This window comes from Urocitellus parryii, chromosome 4 (assembly GCF_045843805.1).
Source record: "Urocitellus parryii isolate mUroPar1 chromosome 4, mUroPar1.hap1, whole genome shotgun sequence".
NCBI classification, from domain to species: domain Eukaryota; kingdom Metazoa; phylum Chordata; class Mammalia; order Rodentia; family Sciuridae; genus Urocitellus; species Urocitellus parryii.
The window spans coordinates 51,592,641-51,616,628 of record NC_135534.1 but is presented as its reverse complement, the minus strand read 5'-3'; the positions used below and the strand labels follow the sequence as shown (position 1 = coordinate 51,616,628).

General features: G+C 32.7%; 1 protein-coding gene across 4 annotated transcripts in view; it reads left to right on the top strand.

The window, feature by feature from the left end:
• Window positions 1–23,988, top strand: part of Usp47 (ubiquitin specific peptidase 47) — a 105,600-nt gene that overhangs the window by 61,328 nt on the left and 20,284 nt on the right. For all 4 annotated transcript variants that reach the window (XM_026395905.2, XM_026395903.2, XM_026395902.2 and 1 more), the window contains 9 exons: window positions 4,627–4,722; window positions 4,808–4,960; window positions 7,161–7,328; window positions 13,366–13,497; window positions 13,968–14,044; window positions 14,581–14,636; window positions 16,869–16,981; window positions 17,905–18,009; window positions 22,708–22,915. In XM_026395905.2, the coding sequence (XP_026251690.2) occupies window positions 4,627–4,722; window positions 4,808–4,960; window positions 7,161–7,328; window positions 13,366–13,497; window positions 13,968–14,044; window positions 14,581–14,636; window positions 16,869–16,981; window positions 17,905–18,009; window positions 22,708–22,915 (1,108 nt within the window). The remainder of the gene's footprint in view (window positions 1–4,626; window positions 4,723–4,807; window positions 4,961–7,160; window positions 7,329–13,365; window positions 13,498–13,967; window positions 14,045–14,580; window positions 14,637–16,868; window positions 16,982–17,904; window positions 18,010–22,707; window positions 22,916–23,988) is intronic.

The window sequence follows — 23,988 nt, the reverse complement described above, 5'->3', positions numbered from 1 at the left end:
AATAATCCATGGGTCAAAGAGGAAATATTAAAAAATACTTTGAACTAAATGAATATGAAAAGATACCAATTTTCAGGCAGCTAAATCACTGTTGGAAAATTTATAGTATTGAAAGTTTAATTTTAAAAGTGGAAAAGTTTCAAGTCAGTAATCTTAAGAGTTCACCTAACCCAGGAAAAGAAGAGCCAAAAAAATCTCAAAACACTAGAGGGAATGACAAAAAAAGAAAGTAGTTGAAATCAGTGACATTTAAAACAGGAAATAGTATAGAAAATTAATAAGAACTGATTCTTTGAAAAATTCAGTAAGTTTTAAAACCTGTAGCAGAGAAATGAAATTTCCAGTTTGGGAAATGAAAAGGATATATCACTGCAGATCTTGTAGATACCAAAGTGATATAAAAGGGAGTAGTATAATGAACAACTCTGCACACAGAAATTTGACAGCCTAGTTTATTAGCTAAAATGAACTAATACCTTCAGAAGCACAAGCTGTAACTCAACCAATATGAATTAGATAATTTGAATACACATTAAATTCATAATTAGAAATCTTTTGAAAAGGAAGTCTACAAATCTGAATTGTTTCACTGGATATTTGTACCACACATTTTAAGAACACTGAATACCAGTTTTACCAATCTCTTTCAAAAATAGAAAGGTCAGAATCCTTCTCAGTTTGTTTTATGAAGCTGCTGTTATCCTGATACTAAGCCAAAGACTCTGTGTGTGCCTGAGTCTGTGTGTGAGTGTGTATGTGAGAGAGAGAGAATGTTTCACGCATATTAATTGTTACCGAAACATTAGCAACTGGAACTAAACAACATAGAAAAAAGTATTACACCTAGGCATAGTGAAGCACACCTGTAATCCCAGCAACTAGGGAGGCTTGAGGCAGCAGGATTACACGTGTGAGGCCCTGGCTTCGATTCTCAGCACCACATTAAAAATAGACAAAATAAAGGTTTGTGTCCAACTACACAGCCTTAGCAATTTAGTGAGATCCCGTCTTAAAAAGGACTGGTGAAGTAGTTCAATGGAGCCCCTGGGTTCAATTCTCAGTACCCACACACTCACCAAAAAACAAAACAAAACAAAAAACCTAACTTCAGGAAAATAACGGAATTAGAATGCTGTAACTCAATACTCTGAGTATTCTGTCTCATTACATTTTCTGTTGCTAATAACAGCTCCACAGACAGGGTAGGTTATCAAGACTAGAGGTTTATTTTGGCTCACTTCTGGTTCAGGGTGAGGGGTTGCATCAAGTGATGGCCTTCTTGCTGGCAGAGTTCCCAGGCAGCGTGGGGTATTACATGGTGCACAACAAGAAACACTGCTGGTCTTTCTTTTAAGAAGCCTCAGTATTCAGTCATGGGGCTCCACCCTGATGACCCTACCTAAACCTGATCACCTTCCAAAATCCCCACCTTATAACACCATAGGTAATTGAGCTTCCTTCTTCATACCTTGAAATGGAGATTAAATGTCAGCATGAGTCTTGGAGGGAACAAACCATATTCAAACCATAGCTCTTCACAAACTAGCAAACCAAAACTTGGTATTCAAGGGAAGAAATGAGTGAAAAAAAGGAAGAAATGCAGCAAGAGTATATCAAACTCAGGAAAGAATTTGAAGAAAAGAAAACTGTCTTAAAAGGAGGAATAAATTACAAAATAATCAAGAGTGAAAATCTGAAGGGCATTCAATGAAAATGAGATGAAGAAGCAAAAAAAGATCTCAGGAAAAAGTAAACGAGAAGATCAGCAAAGGAGCTCCAGTTAGTGGAATTGTGTGAAAAAGAAAAATCTTGCAACAGAAGTAATGGTTAAATTATGATTCAAAAAATCTTTCTGGGAATGAGGAATATATTAACTACATCTTTAAAAGGACCCACCGTGTACCTGGAAAAATTGACCTAGAACAATGAAATCTGAGATGCAGAAACTTTTTAACTTGATAAGTTGGGTTATCATTATACTTCTGAAGGCAAATCATAGCAATAGAGTAGCAATATCGAGATTTGATATCAAGCTGAGTTTTTCTTCAGTTATGGTGGTAAGAAAAAAGTGAATTTGAACATTCTAGAACTGATTGGATATTGTATTCATGAGCCATTGTGTTTATTAGCAGATGAGCCTAATCCAGCCAAAAGATCAGTGGGGAAACTTTAGCAAAAGAACTGTTAGTACTCAATACACTGAATTGTAAAATTAAGACTAAATAAAACAAGGGTGGGGACATAGGTAGAATAGAAATATGGAATGTCATATATATTGGACAAACTGTAAAGAATATCACATTTAGAAAGGGGAGAAAGTAAAACTAGAATAAGTTCACACATTTATGTGGATAAAGACAAAGGATACTTAAAACTGGCAGACCAGGAAAAAAGTTTAAGATGAAGACTAATAGAGAAACAAAAGGAATTAAGAGCATTAACAAAAGTATAAAGGCAAAAGTAACTCTAGAGCAAAATCCCTAACTTTGCTAAATTCCAAAGAAAATGTTTAAAAAGAAAAAAAAAGTAAAGAAAGGAACATAGGAAATATACATGTAATAATTATATAATAATGTCTGAGATAAAACCAGACATAGTTGAATCAATATGAATGGGCTTAAATTGGTTATTAAAATTTTCAAGCAGACATCATTAAAATTTGGTTTAGGCAAAAAGTCTTCTGAATGCCTAAAATAAAAGGTGCAAAGTTTAACCCTTGTAGTAGTAATCTGGCAAGAAATGTATAAAATTAATCTGAAGTGAATAATATCAGGCAAACCCAAACTGTAGAATGTTTTGTAAAGTAACTGGTCTCTGTTCTTCAAAAAATATCAGTGTCATGAAAAAAAGTAGGCTTTGGAACTGTTTCATATTAAATCTGAAGAGACAGGTAGTCTGTGACCCTGGATGAGATTCTGTACTACATGGAGAGAAATGCTACAAAGGGCATTGGTAGGGTAATTGGTAGAATTGGAAAATAGACTGACAAAAGTACATTGTCATTATTAAATTTCCTTAAGTTTGATAGCTACTATTTATGTAAAAAAAAATCACTGAAGTATCGAGGTAAAATTCTGAAATGGTTCAGAAAAAAATACATAATAATGCTGGGTTGGAAGGGGAATGAGGCAAAGGCAACACAATTTTTAAAAAGTTGATGAGTTTCAGTAGAATATTTGAGTGTTCTCTAGTCTCTCCCTATCTGTGAACCATAAACCGGGGACCAGTATGCACATTAATTTAGAAAAGTAGAACTTATGTAACATAACTTTCTCAAATTCCGCCCCCCCCCCCGCACCTTTTTTAGACATTGTTTTACCAGTTCAAATTACTTGTGTTTAAAAAGCCTGGCAAATTTGGCATCAGTCCATTTTAACCTTAAGTGTGATGTCTTTGAAAGCTATTTTTTCCTCTGTTAGGTATTTATAGCATTTACCTATCTGCATTCTTAAAATATGCTTTAGAGGCGGTGAAAAAAATTGTTTTCTAAGTGTACTCATTCATATGACTTCCAGTAAAATGCTTGGACATGTGGAAAAACCCTACTATTTGTTTTTTTCTCCCTTCTTAATGCTTCCTTCTGGTATGAGAATAATATAAAAGTTGGGATGAATTTAAAAGCCTTTGGATATTTTTTCATATTTTTATCTTGTTCCAAAGTGAGGTACGTCAAATAATATGTGGATAGTAGTTTGATAAGTCTTGCTGGCTATTTTGCAACTAAATCTGTGTTACTAGATTAAGCTCCTTTATTTATTTTTGAGGAACAACTTGTTCTGTGTTAACAGAAAGAAGTTTTAAAGATACTTTGTCGTAATGATTCTTTTTTTTTCTTCATACGTAATAAATATAGGTGAAGAAAAGAGAACATCAAATGAAATTTGAGATTATGTACCCAATCTTCATATGCTATATTGACTGAGTTTTTAATCATGAAAAGCCATTGATTAAAAATGATTTTATGTCTCTTGATTATTCAGTAGTATTTATAGTGAGTTTCTTGCTTCTGTTTGTTACAGAGAAGAAAAAAATCACATGGTTCTACTGGGTGAAAAATTCAGGAACTTTTATACCTTTTCCAATGCAGTATCTCACATGCAGTGAGACTTCACCATGGTTTTCAGTCTTTATATCTAGTGCAATAGGAGATTACTTTTTGATCCTGACTCTTTTGTTTATAGATGATTATATGATTTTTAAGCATTTGGATGGTGTGAATTTTTCAGAGGACAATGTTATTTACTGTACAGTTTTAAAAAGTTCTATTATAAGATTACATTTCTAAGAAGTATAGAATTACTTTTTAATGTAAAGATCAAGATTTTGTTTTAGGTTATTTAGCCAAATACCACAATGTAAAGTCACTAAAAAATTGGTAGAAATGATTGATATGCAGTATGAAGAAAAATAAGTTTTGTGCAAAAAGAAATACTATTCTTAAATTTAAGTTTTATAGTGATACATTATTTTCCTATTGAAAACTTTTTTCCCTTGATGTAATTTGTGGTCCTAATTTTCCAATCGTTCTACTTATCAACTATTTTGATAATTCCAGAGTTTTTATATTTAGGAATTTTTGTTTACATTATAAGTAATTATAAAATAATTATATTTTTTTCTAACCAGGAAGAAGCATTGCATGCATTTATTCAGCCAGAGATCCTGGATGGCCCAAATCAGTATTTTTGTGAACGTTGTAAGAAGAAGTGTGATGCTCGAAAGGTAAATGCCACATAGAGATTAGTTCTTAATTACTTGAGATAATATTCAATATCCAATAGAGTCCCTCCTTTTTGTTTCTTTTTAGGGCCTTCGGTTTTTGCATTTCCCTTATCTTCTGACCTTACAGTTGAAAAGATTTGATTTTGATTATACAACCATGCATAGGATTAAATTAAATGATCGGATGACATTTCCTGAAGAGTTAGATATGAGTACATTTATTGACGTTGAAGATGAGGTAAATATTTATTATATTTCCTTGTTATAAAATATTTCTCATAAATCAACTTTAGTTACATATGCTTTTGAAAGAGCTGTTTGAAGTAAGTTAAGAGTAGATGCCATTTAGATGGTCACCTTGATAAAAGCTTTTCTTATTTTCTAATGTAAACTTCTATAAAAAAAAACAGATTACCTTTGTATAAACTTTTCCTGACCACCAAAAACTACATATCAGATATTCTTGTTTGTCAAAGTAATTTATGATAACTCATATCTTTTTAACCTAATTAACTTAAGAGCTAGCAAACCTTAAGTGAAAATAACTCAGATACTCCGTTTAATACAATAAATTAAATTCATGCCACTTAAGTTTCCTTTATTCATTCATTCATATATATTTGTTCCATGTTTAGTATATATCAGAAACAAAAAGCCCACTGGCAGACTAGTTTCAATAACTCAGAAATTATGAAATGATTACTCACGATCAAGAAAAAATTCCAGAGGTGAAATTGTATTTTGAAATATGTATGATCATTTAGCATAGTGGTTATAGTGATAAATCTTTTTTGTGTTTTCAAAACTACCATGAAACATTTTTTTCTGGTTTAAATTGACTGCTATATTTATAAAAAATGCCTTTTCCTAGGAGCTCAAAAATAATTTTAAACATTTATCAAGTTTTATTTAGTACTCTTAAGCACCAGGAGGCAGTATTGTATAGAAGAGCACATGTTTTGGGTTTAGCTGGATGTCAGTTCAAAGCCTGTAATCCTAGCTACTTATGAGGAGACTGAGGCAGGAGAATTTTAAGCTTGGACAACTTACTGAGACACTGTCTCAAAATAAAACTTAAAAGGGGCTGAAGATGTAGTAGATCAGTATAGAGTGCTTGCCTATCATGTGCAAGGCGCTGGGTTCAATCCCCAATACCACCAAAAAAACCAGAGTAGATGTCAACTTCATATCCTTGTCTTGCTTCTTGCCAGCTTCTTGACCTTGATAATTGACATAACTTTTCTGAGCCTCATTTTCCTAATCTGAAGGATAATAATTTTTTTTATAGCTATTGTGTGATGATGCCTTAGATGAAGTAGATGTTTCTTAAATGGTAATTGGCCAGATAACTTTTTAAAGGCTTAATTTAAAATAGTGTCTCCAACACTTTTTAATTAGAATAGCTACAAGAAATATGCTAATTTTTCAAAGGAGATATAATCTTTGTAGAATTTTTACTTAAATATAGATGTGTATTAGATCCATGTTTTAAATGTAGTTAATGTATTTCTTTTAACCTAGATATAAAGTTTGGTAGGTTCTTACAAGGAAATTCTAGGTAGAGTTCTCCAGAGAAGAAATATTTTGGCTTAGTTGGGGTAGTTTCAGAAATCATCTCTTTTGACTTAAAGTTCTGAAATTGGTTTTCACTACCATTTTTCTTTTAACCAGAGTTTCTTGAGGGAAACAGACTGTATACTAGATGCAGTTCCTACAACATTCATGAGGAAAAAGTTTGTTACTTATTGCTTAGTTGATTCTAGAACTTCTGTGCAATGCTGTATACATACCAAGAGTCTGTATCTTAGAAAATTCTCAAACTATTGAAATAAAAACATTTGGTATGTCCATAAAATATTAAAGAAAAGGGTTGTTTGGGAATTTCTAAGAATTATTCAGTTAAATTTGTGTGAATGTGATTTTTTTTAAAAACCATAAAACATAAAAAGTTATTTCTGCCTGTTGTACATCAGAATATAAAATTCTGAGGATAGATATGATGTCTTGTTTTTCTAATTATCTATAATACCTAACAGTGATAAACTGAATTGGACTTTTTGTTCAAAAAAAGAGAAGATACTCTCCTGGGATTTGAAAACAGATGGAGCTCAGTTTGGAACTTAAGTTTCTTTGCTTTTATGAATTGTGCTGAAAGAATTGATAATTTTATACTATGCAATAATAAACATAAATGGGGTTTAATAGAATTCTGAATCACTAATTTGTCATTCAGATTTTAAGATAGAAATGTTATTAAAGTACTCTTTTTAGTTGTTTAATTTTACTTAAATCTGAATTTAAGAGAAATTTACTTACATACTTTTATTATTAAGGATATGTTAAATTATGTGAAAATGTTAGAATGTAGGTAAGAAGTTTTGATGAATATATTTTCCTTTATTTGGCTTATAATTTTAAGATAATTTTGTTTTATTAAGAAATCTCCTCAGACTGAAAGTTGCACTGATAGTGGAGCAGAAAATGAAGGTAGTTGTCATAGTGATCAGATGAGCAATGATTTCTCCAATGATGATGGTGTTGATGAAGGAATCTGCCTTGAGAGCAATAGTGGAACTGAAAAGATTTCAAAACCTGGACTTGAAAAGGTACCTTTCATAGTTTGTGGGTTTGGCTTTTGGTTCTGGGGATTGAACCAGGGCCTTATACTTCTGGTTAAGTGCTCTAATATGGAGCTACACTTAAGCCCCTTGTTTTTTTATTTAAGAGAAAATAATCTCTGAGTTTCTTTATAATTGTGTAGCTGTTTTGAATCACACTCTTTGAAAGTTTCATTTTTAAAAATTAAGACTTCTTAAAGTTGGTAGTTTTCTGTGTACATGTGCATGTGTATAAGATCATAATTAAACTTAGAAAAAACCTACTTATTGGGGGGGACATTAATTTTTGGGAGACTGATCTATAAACTATCCTCCTCACCCCGCTACCCTCCACTCTTCCCCCCCCAAAAAAAGGATGCTTAACAACCAGGAAACCAAGATCCTAGTACCGGCTCTGCCTTAAACATTGTAGCAAGTCAGCAAATCTTATATATCATTTGAGTTTTCTCATATTGCAAAATGAAAGTGTTGGACTTAATCTGTTGATTTGAAAAATCCTGGCCATAGGAATATTTCTGAAAGAGTTAATAACAGAATTGATCTTTTAGAGGTAGCAGAAATTCAAGGCTCTCCGTCTTTTTTACTCTCCCATAATAGTCCTTAGACACTTTTGGAAAATGATATAGTTCCATGGATTATAATTTGAAAACCATAGATCTGGATAATCTCTGGCATAGGATTTTCTTTGTTCTATGTGAATGATTTTAAGGTTTTATCAAACCATTTCTTTCACATTCATGTATTCTGCTTTATTGAGGGAAGAATTTCAGGTAAAAATGTCTTGTTCATGGTGTGAATAATAAATCACTTGAAGTCTCAGATCTTAGAGTCATATTAAACATAGAGATTTGGGGTCAGTATTTAAGAATGGGGTTTTACTAGAATAAATCTGTTACTAGATCGAGGCCATCATTCTCATCACTGTCACCATTACTCTTTGCCTTTTTTGTTTTGTTTCAGTTTTTATTTACTTATTTTTTTATTTTTCAGTACTGGAGATGGAACCCAGGTCCTTACACATGCTAGGCTAGCACTTTACCATTGAGCTACACCCTTAGCCCATTTTATGTATTTGTTTTGAGACAGAATCTTGCCAAATTGCCCAGATTGGCCTTGAACTTGAGATCCTCCTCCCTCAGCCTCCCAAGTAGCTGAGATTGCATGTTCCATTGTGCCTGGCTTAGTATTTTTTATTTATTTATTTTTAAATTTATATATAACAGTATATATAACAGCAGAATGCATTACAATTCTTATTACATATATTAGAGAACCTACATCTTGGGAGCAAATCTTTACCCCTCACACATCAGATAGATCACGAATCACTAGGGTATATAAAGAACTCAAAAAGCTAGACACCAAAAAAAATAAATAAATAACCCAATCAATAAATGGGCCAAGGACCTGGAGAGAGACTTCTCAGAAGTTGATGTACAATCAGTCAACAAACACATGAAAAAATGTTCATCGTCACTAGCAATTAGAGAAATGCACTCCAGTCAGAATGGTAGCTATTATGCATACAAACAACAATAAGTATTGGTGAGGATGTGGGGAAAAAGGTACACTCATATACTGCTGGTGGGACTGCAAATTGGTGTAGCCAATATGGAAAGCAGTATGGAGATTTCTTGGAAAACTGGGAATGGAACTGTCATTTGACCCAGCTGTCCCTCTCCTCAGTCTATACCCAAAGGACATAAAAGCAGCATACTACAAGGGCACAGCCACATCAATGTTTATAGCAGCACAATTCACAATAGCTAGATGTGGAACCAACCTAGATACCCATCAATAGGTGGATAAAAAAAAATGTGGCATATGTACAATGGAATATTACTCAACAATAAAAGAGACTAAAACCAATGCTGAATGTTTTCTTTGATATAAGGAGGCTGATTCATGGTGGGATAGGGAGAGGGAGCATGGGAGGAATAGACAAACTCTAGATAGGGCAGAGAGGTGGGAGGGGAAGGGAGAGGGCATGGGGTAATTAATGATGGTTGAATGTGATGATCATTATTATCTTTGCCTTTTTAAATTACTTCATTCACCACAGATAGATGAATAGGAATTGTTGTATAATGGATAAGTGGATACATGACTTAATGTAAAGAACCTTGCATTGTTGTAAAAGTTGGTAAACTATGATTTAAGAGCCCAATCTAGCCATCCGCCTGTTTTTCTGAATACTCATATCATCTGCAAATTAAGGCAGATTAATTTCTTCCTTTTCAATACGTATGCTTTTTTCTTGTCTTATTGTACTCAGTAAGCCTTCTAATACAGCATTAACTAGGGGTGTTGAGAGACCCCATCCTTGCCTTCTCCATACTTTAGGGAGAAAGCTTTCTGTCTCATACCATTAAGTATGATATTGGCTCTACATTTTTTTGTGGGTATTCGTTGTCATATTAAGGAGGTTTGCCATTTATTCCTAGTTTGTTTAGTGGTTTTTTATTTGTTTTGTCATGGGGATTAGATACATTGATCTTGAATTCCATTGGTTAATTTCTAATACTGAATTAGTTTTATTTAACTGTTACAAATCCTATTTTGTTGTGATATGTAATTCTTTTTAGACATTGATGAATTTAATTTGCTAGTATGTTATAGATTTTATATCTGTGTTCATGAGAGGCATAGGTGTGTAGCTTTCCAGTCTTGTAAAATGTTTATCTTGTTTAAGTAATGTTGGGCTCATAGAAAGAATTACGAAGTGTTCCCTCATTCTGGAAGTGATTTTAGAGAATTGGTATATTTCTTCCTCAAATGTTTGGTAGACTTCACCAGTGAAGTAATCTAATCTCCTTACTAGTTATACATCCATATGTTTTGATATATTTAGGTTTTGTTTTCATTTTTATTGAGATTTTTTCTAATTTCTTATGTGACTCTTTGATTCTTTGTTTTTAAATGTCCTCATATTTGTGAGATTTTTTTACTTTTCTTTTTAAACTGATTTCTATCCAGTTTCCTTCACTTTTGAAGAATTATTTCGCTGAACGTATTATTCTAGGCTGCTGGTAATTTTTTTCTTCAACATTTGAAATATTTCACTATCCTCTTCTTGCTTGCATGCTTTATAATGAAAAGTATGCTGTAATTCTTATCTTGGTTCTTCTTGAGGTAAGATGCTACTTCCCTTTTGGCTCCTTTGAAGACTTTTTCCCTTTGTTTTTGGTTTTATGCAGTTTGAATATGATAAGCCTAAATGTGAAAAATCTTTTGTGGGTTTATTTGTTTGTTTTGTGAGGGGGGTTAGTGATTTATCCTGCTTGGTGTTTTCTGAACTTCCATTTCTGTCATTTGGTGCTCACTGTTTTTGTGAGTATAGTTTTATTGGAACAAGCCATTTCCATTGTTTACAGATTGTCTATGTCTTGTATAGTGCCTTAACAAGAACTGAATAGTTGTGGCAAACATCGTATGACCCACAAAGCTTAAAATATTCACTATTGGACCTCAATATGAGAAGTTCAAATAATCCCAGGCTTTAATTCTGACATTGAGAGTAACAAGCTATATCACTTAGGGCAAATCATTTAGTCTCTGTGCCTGTCTTTTGGCACATATTGGAGGAATTTGGACTAGATCTTTTCTGTTGTTCTACCCAAATCTAGAAATTTGTAAATTTGTTTGCCAGTACTGTGTTTGAAGTTTTATACCCTTTTTATTTTATTTAAGAGAATCTATCATTTTGTTAACATTAAAATAGAATAATAGATATGTTTTTATGTAATTTTATATACAAATTATCATTCTACATTTTGATAAAATCACTCTTAGTCCCCTTTCTACTTTTTTTAACATGTATTTTTTTTTTAGTTGTAGACGGACAGATAGTATCTCATTCATTTTTATTTGGCTCTGAGGATCAAACCCAGTGCCTCATACATTTGAGGGAAGTGCTTTTCCACTGATCTACAGCCCCAACCCCCCTTTCTACCTCTTAGCAATCAAGTTTGACTTGGAACTAAAAGTGCTGCTCTTGAGAACCCTTACTCTTTCATATAGACCATATTATCTTTTGTTTATGTTTGTATATTTATTTGGTTTATGATAGATAGATATCTTTTATTTATATATGTATGTTTATGTAATTCTGATTTGGAAGGCGATTCAGTGTACCTTTGTTATCTATAATTTTCTACCTTCAGAATTTTCCAAGGAAATAATTATATTTTGACTTTGCTAATTATAATGAAACTTTTAAAATGTATAGATGCAGGTTTTAAAGGTGTCTACATATCATAAAATATTATTCATATCATTCAATCGCATCCAGAGTTTGTCTCATCTCACATTCTTTTAAGGGAATTTTAATCTGTTTATTCACACTTTCAAAAGGTAATTTTTAAAAGATCTGATGCATGAAAAACCTATGATGATAAATTATGTATAGTTTTTTATTTCATAAGTTTAGTGCTTTAAAAACAAATTCTGGATTGCAGGTAAATTCTGAAACCTCTGTCACTATGGTAAATCTTAGTTTTAGAAATAAAATTTAACTACACAAGGAACTTTTCAGGCATAATCAAAATTTGTTCTAAAAACTTCAGTATTGATTATAGTCAGTTTAAAGTTATTTAAGATAAACTGAATGTTATGAGACTTCTCAGAGGCAAAAAAGCCTTTAAGAATTAGGGCTGGGGCTTTAATAGCTTAGTGATAGAGTGCCTGCCTCGCATGTGAGGACCTGGGTTCAATCCCCAGTACTGCAAAAAACAAAAAAGAAGGGGCTGGGGTTGTGTCTCAGCAGTAGAGCGCTTGCCTAGCACGTGCGAGGCCCTGGGTTCTATCCTTAGGGCCTAAATGTAAAAAAAATATATATATATATTAAAAAAAAATAAAAGAAAAAAGAAGAAGGGGGGACGTGGATAAGAGAAACTTTAGTTCTTGTAGAAAAGTTAATTACACACAATGAGGGAGAGGTGGAGAATAGAAGTTGAATGAAGGGAAGGGATGATGGAAATGGGGAAGATAGTAAAACCAGACAACTTTCCTATGTTCATATATGAATGCACAACCAGTAAAACTCCATATCATGTTCAACCAGTCACAAGAATGGGATCCTAATTAGAATAAGTTGGAGTCCATGTATGTAGAATGTCAAAATACACTTTTATCATGTATATCTAAAAAGAACTTTAAAAAAAAAATTCGCTTGGTAGCAGCTGGGGAATCTTCTCATATCAAATTGCCTTTTTAACCTTTTTACTTTCCTTTTATTTCCATCTTCCTCCCTGTCCCTTTTGTAAAAGAATTACTGGTCTGCAAGATCTGTAGTATCTCCAAGTATCTTTGGACCTGTGAAGTGTCTGGGCTGCTGAAAGAAATGATAGCCATAAATATAAGGCAATTCGTTTGTAAATCATCTCTTATTTTTAAAATAAATCCCTTTATTTCTATTTTCTTTCAAAAACAACTTCAACACTGCTTTAATAGTCTGTCTTTCTGTGAAGAATTGTTAACTGAAGAGGACATTGTTAAGAAATAATTTTATTATAGATATGATAGAATTCAGAATTCATTCTTAATATAAGGGAGAGATGTCAGATTAACAGATCATTCTATCACAGATACTACATAAATACATTAGAAAATGTTCCAAATAATTATAGCTCTTAGCTCTTTTGTAAAGGAAATAGAATCTTATTTGAATAAAAAACCAGTATTTCATATGAGATTTCTTGATGTTCACTGTGCAGGTTAAAAATTGTATTTAGCTGGTGCTTCTAATTTCAGAATGTTCTTTAATTTTTTACCTAAGTTTATATTTATAGATAAATATAGTTCCAAAGGTTATCATAAAATTAAAATGTGAAGGAATACACCGAGTAAAATTTGTGAGATATAAAATTTTTTGGTGACTTGTCATTTTAATTTTATCTTAGGGAAGAGTTAACCTATGATAGGTAAGACAATATCAATATCTCTATATGTTAATAGAGATAAGGAAATAGTCAAATAAGGGTTTTGTGGTTTTCCTCTCTGAATTACTTTTGTGTTTTTTCCTCAGAATTCCTTGATCTATGAGCTTTTCTCTGTTATGGTTCATTCGGGGAGTGCTGCTGGTGGTCATTATTATGCTTGTATAAAGTCGTTCAGTGATGAACAGTGGTACAGCTTCAATGATCAACATGTTAGCCGGGTAAGGCGTCCTTTCAGATTAGTGCTCTGAAAGGCAGGAGTAGGGGTATTTCTAACCAACAATAGGGTTTATTTAAAATGGAAATATCTGTATAATGATGTTATCTCAAGACCTGCTTCAAATAAGTTTTTCATTTTCAGTAAATTTCTTGCTTTTGCTTTGTAGTTCTTTGTTTTGTTTGAGCTTGTGAATGTTTCCCAAGATAGACTACTAATTTTGCCCTGAGCCTTCTCATGTGTTCCTTGTGCTTCATATGTCTTTAGGAACACTAGAACTGACTGGCTGGTAAACAGCCACTAATTATCATTAAATTTTTAAATTGATATCTAGTTCCTTTTTAATTGATATCTAGTTCCTCTTGAGGATCTGGGTAGCATTTAACTCTCTAATTAATAGATTGGATTATATATTGGCCTTAATTTAATGGTGCCATAGATTTTACAAAACAAAATAATATAACAACTTTTTAGATAACACAAGAAGACATTAAGAAAACACATGGTGGATCTTCAGGAAGCAGAGGATATTATTCCAGTGCTTTTGCAAGGTAATTTTTAGTGTTCATAAGTTTAAATTAATTCTAGCTTCTCCAAGTATTTGTTCTCAAATATTAACCCCTGGGTTGTAAACCACAGCCCATGGGCCAAATTCAGCCCTTCTCCAGATTTTAGAAATAAAATTTATTGGAATACTGACATTGTCTTTTGTTTATATAGGTTGTGTTGTTGCTTTCATACTACAAGAACATATTCCGAGTAGTTATAACACAGACCACCTGGCCTACAAAGCCTAAGGGTTTTTCTTTCTGGCTCCTTCCAGAAAAAAATTTTGCTGACTGACAGTTCTCATTTCAGTACATGGCTTTGTTGAACACTTTACTATGTTACCAAGAAGAGATAAAGAATTTTTTCATAAATATGTCATTAAAAAAATGTAGACTTTCCTCTTTCTGGAATATTTTAAATTTTAATGTATCTGAATAGTGGTATGGCTTTGTGATTGTTTGAAATTAAAAAACCCACAATTTTAAATGAATATTTGTTACTTTTTTGTCCCTATTAATCTTTTTTATGTTTCTACTAGTTCCACAAATGCATATATGCTGATATATAGACTGAAGGATCCAACAAGAAATGCAAGTATGTTAACTTACAGTTATTTGACTTGATTTTAATTATAGTATAAACTCATTTCTTTTACAAGTTTTGTAAACCCACATAACCATTTTTAAATGATAGAACAATAGGTTTTTTAAAATACTTGAAAGAATTATAAAGACTTTTTAAAAGTAACTGATAAAAACAGTTGGAAAAAATTGAAATTTTTTAATTATATTAAGCAACAAGGTTACACTTATTTTTCCTTAAATAAATTGGATATTTATTTTTGTAGTAAGTTTGAATTATGTGCACTTTGGTACAGTGATAATAATTCCAGTCCTGTGTAGGACTCAACCAGCTGCATGTCCTAGAGCAAGTTATTTAACCATTCTAAAATCTTTCTTTACACATCTGTCAAATGCATTAATAAAAGCATTTTGTGTGGTTGTTATAAAAATGAAATAACATTTTAAGAATTTAGCTTCATATCTTACATGTGATAAAAACTCAAATTTAGCCATTATTTTTTTCAATTTCAAGCTTTTGGGGTTTGTTAGTATCTAACAAATGGAATCCCTAGATGACCTGAAACACTCTAGAAACATTTTTGGGAACTAGAATGAAGTATCTCTGCTTATTTTATTAAAAAGCAAGTAAGTTTGTATGACTCTAATATGCATCCTTTATTACATTTTTTTTATTAGTTACTCATGACACTACAATGATCTTGACATATCATACATTTGAATCAAATGGGGTATAATTTCTCATTTAATACATTTTAATGTTAGTAAGAATCCCAGAAATAATTCTAAATATAAAGTATACTTTTGTTTGTTTGTTTTTTGTTTTTTTACTTATTGGTAATAATTGCTTTTAAAATTACAGTTCTTGTTTTTTCTTGCTAATTTTGACTGCTTCATGCAATATTGTTAACAGGGTTGTGTATGAATATGTAGATACATATAGAGATGAAGTGTTTGCCCATATTCATTTTATAATTAAAAACAATCACTGCCTTTGATTTCAACATATTTTTTTTAGAAACTGTCATACTGTTAGTGAATCTTTAGCATTACAGTGTTTTTGTTCACATTTTTGTGAGCCCTCATCAAATTGTGGAGTCAGCTGATAGAAGGCTTAGAACTTAATAATCTTTCTACCAAAAGTATATTCTAGGATCTGTCATACAGTAACTATTAAACAATTTAATGTAGACTTTACTATTTAGTGAGTTTTAAGAACACAAGTAATCATTCTTATTATATCATAAAGAGACTGTACATCAAAGACTAACTTGTTCCAGGTCAAGCTACCTGGAGGCTGACCCAGTTTTGTAATTTATGTATAGATCCAGCCTTTACTCCCCAAGCTCTAGTTTTGTTATAAAGCACCAGAGGGCGCTATATGCCATATAGTGAATAATTTTAAATTTATAACTCATTTCTAAAACCATTGCATTTTTACCTTTTATGGAGACATGATCCTTTGGTATCAATTGTTCTCCTTATTTAATGATACTTGTATTATTACTTTGAGTTACATGTGAAGTTAAAATTGTTATAAAAGCTTCCTTAAAAAATAATTTGTATATAGGTCTTTGTAATAATTTTTGTGTATTCTGTTTTCTTTTAACTGGTTATTTTTCAAATGACAGTATCCAGAGAGGAATGTAATAGATGAAGTTATCAGTTTTGTCACTCAGCCTTATTTGGTTAGAAAGCAACTAAAAGATTACTTCAAGGACAAAGGAAAGATAATACTAGTGCAGAATAATAACAAATAGGTAGTATTTGTAGTAGTAGCAACTACAATAGCAGTGGCATTTATCAAATTTTATTTTCTCCCAGACAATAATTGTGTGGGGTAGATGCTATTCAGGTGTAAAGAAACCTGAGTCTGGAGACATAAACTTGCCCAAGGTCACACAATTCGATGGTGATGGCACAATTTGAAATTAGAAATGGTTTTGTTTTTGAATTTTAGAGGGGCTTTTTCACTCTAAAATCTTAGTTTACATGCTCAAGGTCTCCTGGAGTCAGAAGCCATTTTCGATGAATATGTGGCTTTTTAAAATATGAGCCTGACTAGCAATACCTCTTCATCTTTGCCTAGAATAAGCTTGTGTTCCAAGTTGAGGAAAGAATGTAACTGAAATACATTTCCATGAGTACAGAGTAATAGGATATGACAGGGAGCATAGTAGAAAAGCATGAACAAAAGAATCCCAATTTCATTGACACTGTCTTATCCTGTTTTTATTATGGATAGAATTTCTAGAAGTGGATGAATACCCAGAACACATTAAAAACTTGGTGCAGAGAGAGAGAGAATTGGAAGAGCAAGAAAAGAGACAACGGGAAATTGAGCGTAATACATGCAAGGTTAGATTCCATCAATTTTACTTTTAATTGAAAAGTGTTATTTAAATTTGCTTAATAGTTCTCATAACTTACTCATTTGATTGAATCTACACTTATATATTAAATAGTACCAACTCTACTATAAAACCAAAATTGATTTGATTTGATTTGATATATAAAAACTCAGTAACATAATGACAGTGCTTGGTGCTGGTGAAGCTGCAGAGAGGTGAGCATTCTCATATGCTGCTAAAAAATTGTTAAAATTTTTATGAATAGTATTTATCAAGAACCTTAAGCAAATTCACATTCTTTTATATAATTTATCTTATAGAAATATTACCTAATAAAATGATGATACTTCATGACTAGAAGCATATTCATCTCAGTATTTTCCAAAATTGGAAACGACCCATACATTTATCATAGAGGATATTTTATCATTGAAAACAACCTGAATATTTATCATTAGAGGAATGATTATTACTTAGAATTAGAATGATTATGATACATACTTACAAAGAAGTATACAATGTTTAAAATTAACATTTTTAATTATTTTAAGATATAGTCTCAGCGGAGCACAGTCCTCACACCTGTAATCCCAGGGACTTGGGAGGCTGAGACAGGAGGATCACAAGTTTAAGGCCAGCTTCAGTAATTTAGCAAGGCTCTAAGGAACTTAGCAAGACCCTGTCTCAAATAAAAAATAAAAAAGGCTGGGGATGTGGCTCCATGGTTAAGCACCCCCTCGGTTGAATCCCCAATACCAAAAAAAGAAAGAGAGAGTTACTGCAATTAGTGAGAAGTATGGATATAAAGAGAATGAGCCAGATTAGATTTTTTTTTTAATGGCAGTATTTTGACATTAGGAAAAATGCTATCTATAAAACAATTAAGCTTTGACTCTTGATCCTAAGTTAATGATATTTTACATTTTCTAGATAAAATTATTCTGTTCACATCCTATAAAACAAGTAATGATGGAAAATAAATTGGAGGTTCATAAGGATAAGACATTAAAGGAAGCAGTAGAAATGGCTTATAAGGTATGTTTAGTTGCATTTATTTATCTTTGTATTTTTCACTTTAAATAATTGTTATTTACTATTCATTGCATTTAATTATTGATAAACTTATATAACATTATAATTTCCTAAATTTTTATTATAGTTAGTAGTAATGTAAGATCTTGCAATAAATTTATAGCCCGTTAATTCAGTCCTCTTTTCTTCTTCTTTTTTTTCTTTTTTTTATTATTAGTTGTTCAAAACATTACAAAGCTCTTGACATATCGTATTTCATACATTTGATTCAAGTGGATTATGAACTCCCATTTTTACCCCGTATACAGATTGCAGAATCACATCAGTTACACATCCACTTTTTTACATACTGCCATACTAGTGTATGTTGTATTCTGCTGCCCTTCCTATACTCTACTATCCCCCCTCCCCTCCCCTCCCCTCCCGTCTTCTGTCTCTACCCCATCTACTACAATTCATTTCTCTCTCTTGGTTTTTTTTCCCTTTCCCCTCACTTCCTCTTATATGTAATTTTGTATAACAGTGAGGGTCTCCTTCCATTTCCATGCAATTTCCCTTCTCTCTCCCTTTCCCTCCCGCCTCTCATCCCTGTTTAATGGTGATCCTCTCTATTCTTAGTTGCTCTATTCTTAGTTGCCCTCCCTATATCAAAGAAGACATTTGGCATTTGTTTTTTAGGGATTGGCTGGCTTTACTTAGCATAATCTGCTCTAATGCCATCCATTTCCCTGCAAATGCCATGATTTTGTCATTTTTTAGTGCTGAGTAATACTCCATTGTGTATAAATGCCACATTTTTTAAATCCATTCATCTATTGAAGGGCATCTGGGTTGGTTCCACAGTCTAGCTATTGTGAATTGTGCTGCTATTAACATCGATGTAGCTGTATCCCTATAATACGCTCTTTTAAGGTCTTAGGGGAATAGTCCGAGAAGGGGAATACCTGGGTCAAATGGTGGTTCCATTCCCAGCTTTCTGAGGTATCTCCATACTGTTTTCCAAATTGGCCGCACCAATTTGCAGTCCCACCAGCAAAGTACAAGTGTACTCTTTTCCCCACATCCTTACCAGCACTTGTTGTTGTTTGACTTCATAATGACTGCCAATCTTACTGGAGTGAGATGGTATCTTAGGGTGGTTTTAATTTGCATTTCTCTGACTGCTAGAGATGGTGAGCATTTTTTCATGTACTTGTTGATTGATTGTATGTCCTCCTCTTAGAAGTGTCTGTTCAGGTCCTTGGCCCATTTGTTGATTGGGTTGTTTTCTTATTGTTTAACTTTTTGAGTTCTTTGTATACTCTGGATATTAGGGCTCTATCTGAAGTGTGAGGAGTAAAAATTTGTTCCCAGGATGTAGGCTCCCTATTTACCTCTCTTATTGTTTCTCTTGCTGAGAAAAAACTTTTTAATTTGAGTAAGTCCCATTTGTTGATTCTTATTTTTAATTCTTGCGCTATGGGTGTCCTGTTAAGGAATTTGGAGCCCAACCCCACAATATGTAGATTAGAGCCAACTTTTTCTTCTATCAGGCGCAGAGTCTCTGTTTTGTTATCAAGCTCCTTGATCCATTTTGAGTTAACTTTTGTACATGGCAAGAGAAAGGGATTCAGATTCATTTTGTTGCATATGAATTTCCAGTTTTCCCAGCACCATTTGTTAAAGATGCTATCTTTTCTCCATTGCATGCTTTTAGCACCTTTGTCAAATATATCTCTTTTATTCTTCTTTGGAAAATATACTCAATTGATTTTGAGAACTTCCTCACTCTGAAAGCCAGTTAATTATAATTAAAAACAAAATATTTATTTGTTCTTTCCAGTCATTTAGCAGCTATTTATTAAGTAGCTAGTATATGAAGCATTAGAGATACCGGAAAAAGATGGCTACTACCCACATGGGGTTTGTAGCACATTAGAAAAAAATAGTATTTTTTTTTAATTTTTTTTTATTTTTAAGTCATTTATTCATGTTTGGAATTATTGTGATTGTTAATAAGTGAAGAGAGAGAATTTTTAATATTTATTTTTTAGTTCTCGGCAGACACAACATCTTTGTTGGTATGTGGTGCTGAGGATCGAACCCGGGCCGCACGAACGCCAGGCGAGCGCGCTACCGCTTGAGCCACATCCCCAGCCCAAAAAATAGTATTTAAACATCCCAATTTGTGTTGATTTTATTTTTTATAAGCTAAATCAATAGTATATTGAAATAATTTATTCTGAGATCTTAACCAGCATAGAGATATTTGGGGAACATTATTCTAAGTAGAGAAGGCAGCATGCATAAAGCTCTGAGGTAAAGGAAGTGCTTGGCATGTTCAAGAAACAAAAAGAAGGAGTACTGTGTTTACGTTATCTTGAATTAGAGCACAGAATAACAAAATAAATTATGATATCTTATAGGAATGATATTACATTTTGTTCTAAGAATTATGAAAAGTTACTTGTGGGGTTGGAAAGGTATAGAGAAGCCCTCTTACCAGATCATTCAAAATATCATTTGTAGTTCTTTACAAATGAAAAATTTCCCTTTTCTATAAAAACCTAATAGAACTTAACTAAAGTTAGGCATTCATTACCTGGAGAAAAATTCTATACTTTATCATTTTGTATATTTTATATGTATGATTAGTTAGACAACTAAAAACAGCTCACAAGATAGCTGATCCTTTTCTCAAAGTGTGAGCCAGTGTATAACCTGTATCAGAATCACAATAAAAATAATGTTCTTATTTAAAAATGCTAATTTTTACAAATGAATCAGAATTTCTGTGTTCAACTTGGGAATAATGCATTTTAGACAGGTATCCCAGGGGATTCTTAGGTATATTAAAATTTGAGAACTGTTTGTATTATATACCTGGTCTTATAAAGTGTTTACCAATGTCGAAATTTTTACATTTTGTTGTGTGGCTATTTTAATTAATATCACTGTTCTTCTCTAGACTGTAAGCACATGAAAAGCGAATACTATTCTGGTTTTGCTCATCATTTCATTTCTGATACTTGCCTGGTATATATTAGAGTCCAAATTGGGTGGGTATGTAAATGAGTAAGTGAAGGAATAAACAATAAGATGGATGGATGGCTCTGGATTTACCTCATTGTAGCGAAATCCTTTAAACCTAGTGTTGGACTTAAGCATCATCCCTGTAAAACAGGGGTAAAACCAAATTAGACTAAAGTGGAAAAAATAACTTAACAAAATACAGTTTTACAGAGTAAGTTCAATTAGTGTTATAGCAGTAAGGATAGTTCATCCATTGTTTAATATAGGAGGAAAAAATATTTATCTCGAAAGTAGGACGTAAAAGTTCATAAAGAGTCAAACAGAAAAGAGAGATCAATCTTATATACTCAAAATAGAGCTGCTTCTCTGGGGGTGGGAGGTAGTGAAATAGAGATCAAGGGGTACACACTAAGGCTTTCAGATCCTTTACGGTCATAATCACAACCCCTTCATGGACATTGAATACTTCTTAGCAGTTCTACTATGTTTCTCCAGAAGGCTCGTTTCCCATTCATGAGATGTTGCCTCCAGGGTACATTATCTACTAGTGACATGAGCTAGAGGAACATCTATAAATGCAGTTTTCACTATGCTTTGTAGGTGTTCTGGAGACTGATAGTAAAGGTTATGTCCATAGAGGAATGGATAACTCTTGGAAGAAATAGAAACCATAACCTTTTTTTTTTATTATTGGTTGTTCAAAACATTACATAACTCAAGACATATCATCTTTCATACATTTGATTCAAGTGGGTTATGAACTCCTATTTTTACCCCAAATACAAGTTGCAGAATCACATTGGTTACACATCCACATTTTTACATAATGCCATATTAGTGACTGTTGTATTCTGCTACCTTTCCTATCCCCTACTATCCCCCCTCCCCTTCCCTCCCATCTTCCCTCTCTACCCCATCAGCTGTTGTTCAATTCTCTCCCTTGTTTTTTTTTTTCCCCTTTCCCCTCACCATCTCTTATATGTAATTCTGTGTAACAATGAGGGTCTCCTTCCATTTCCATACAGAGAAACCATAATCTTTATAATGTTTACTAGATAGTCAAGTTATCAATTCTGTTATATATTGGATCAAAAAACCAAAGATGCTTGTTCTACTTGGTTGTTGTTCTCCCATTGTGTTTAGTAATTACAGAACAGTAGATTGTAATATATTGATTTTGAGTCCATCTAAAGTTTAGAATGTTAATTTTTTCATATAAAAAGTCTTTATTGAGGACATGTGGAATGTAGCTTTTGAATCATCTTTTTAAAAATCCTCTATTCAGGGGTTGGGGATTATTTAGCTCAGTGGCAGAGCGCTTGCCTAGCTGGCTCAAGGCAGAGTTTGGTCCTTGACTCTTGGGGGGAAGATACAACCCTCTCCTGATGGGGAGAATCACAGACTCTGGGACAGGAGTCCCTGTGTTTCTTATTCGCTAGCAAAGCAATAAAACTTCTTTTTCCTTTTTCTTAAAATAAATAAATAAAAGTCTTTAAAATGTTAGTGCATAGTATATGATTTGAAACATGGTCATTTAAAAATCACATTTAAGTTGTCTCCATAGCTTTGATGTCTTTGATTCAAATCATAACTACATAGATCTTGTTAAGACTATTGACTAATCGGATTATCACACACAGGACTAAACACTATTATTTTTTTTCTCTTGCTTGGGTTGTTTTCTTTTAGATGATGGATTTAGAAGAGGTAATACCCTTGGATTGCTGTCGCCTTGTTAAATATGATGAGTTTCATGATTATCTAGAACGATCATATGAAGGAGAAGAAGATACACCAATGGGACTTCTTCTAGGTGGAGTCAAGTCAACGTATATGTTTGATCTACTTCTGGAGACAAGAAAGCCTGATCAAGTTTTCCAGTCTTATAAACCTGGAGGTAAGCAATCTTATGCTATTTTTAGTTGTACTGGATTTAAATTTTTCACAAGAAAATGTTCTGTTTGTAGAAATAGATATAATTTAAACCTTTAAGTATATTCTTAACATTTAGAATAATTGAAGTAGTTAGCAATAAGCTTGGAAATGAATAACATCAGCAAGAAGTCTGCAATGGGATTTTTCTTCTCTATTTTGTAGTACTGAATCATTTGGTACTGAGTAATCCTATATGCCATAAATCCCTGAAATTAGCAGCTAATCTCTTAGGAGGATCTCACTCTTCCTCTTACCTCATTCTCTTTTCCTTGCTTCAAAGAAACTTATTGCCAGAACGTCTCTGTTTTTAGTGTCTTTTTGGAAGAGGTGGATTCCTAACCCTATCACTGTCCATATTTCCAATCTCTTTCTACAGACCCTGGGAGGCTTTTTGCTCTTTTCATGAATTCTGTCATATTCCCTTAGCACATTTGCCCTTTTCTTTGAGAATGACTTGGAAAGCAAAGTATAATGCCCCTACTCTCTCCAGAGTAGTCCCTAAAGAGTTACATGGTCTTCCTCATTTCCACAGTTTTCTTACTAGAAAACTGTATGTAAAGCATAATAAATAGGAGGAAAAATCCAAGCATAATTTTACAAAATTCTTACTGTTGTATCTCGACCCTAACTCCTGTCCATCAGTGGGAAGTCAAAATTCAGATTTGTGTTCTCTAATTTTTATGCCTGAAAGTTGAACTTAGAAATCTTATTGTGCCCTTTCATATTCTGTTCCTCTGTGGATCCAGCAGGTCTTCCTATTTTATGAAGGCTCTTCTTTCCATGGAATCCATCTTTCTCTCATGGGGGGAAATTTTATTTTTGAAAACTTGGTGCCTTTTGCAGTTGAACTCTGCTCATTCTGTAGCATTCCCCTGAAGAACTTTCTTAACTAGATAGAAAAAAGGATGCAATTAAAGGATACCATGAGTCAGCAATAAAATCAATTAAAAAAAAGAACTGAGAATGTAACTACGAATTATAAATGTATAAAGTAATTTCTATTATTCACTAATTATCATGAAGTCTGTTTTATCA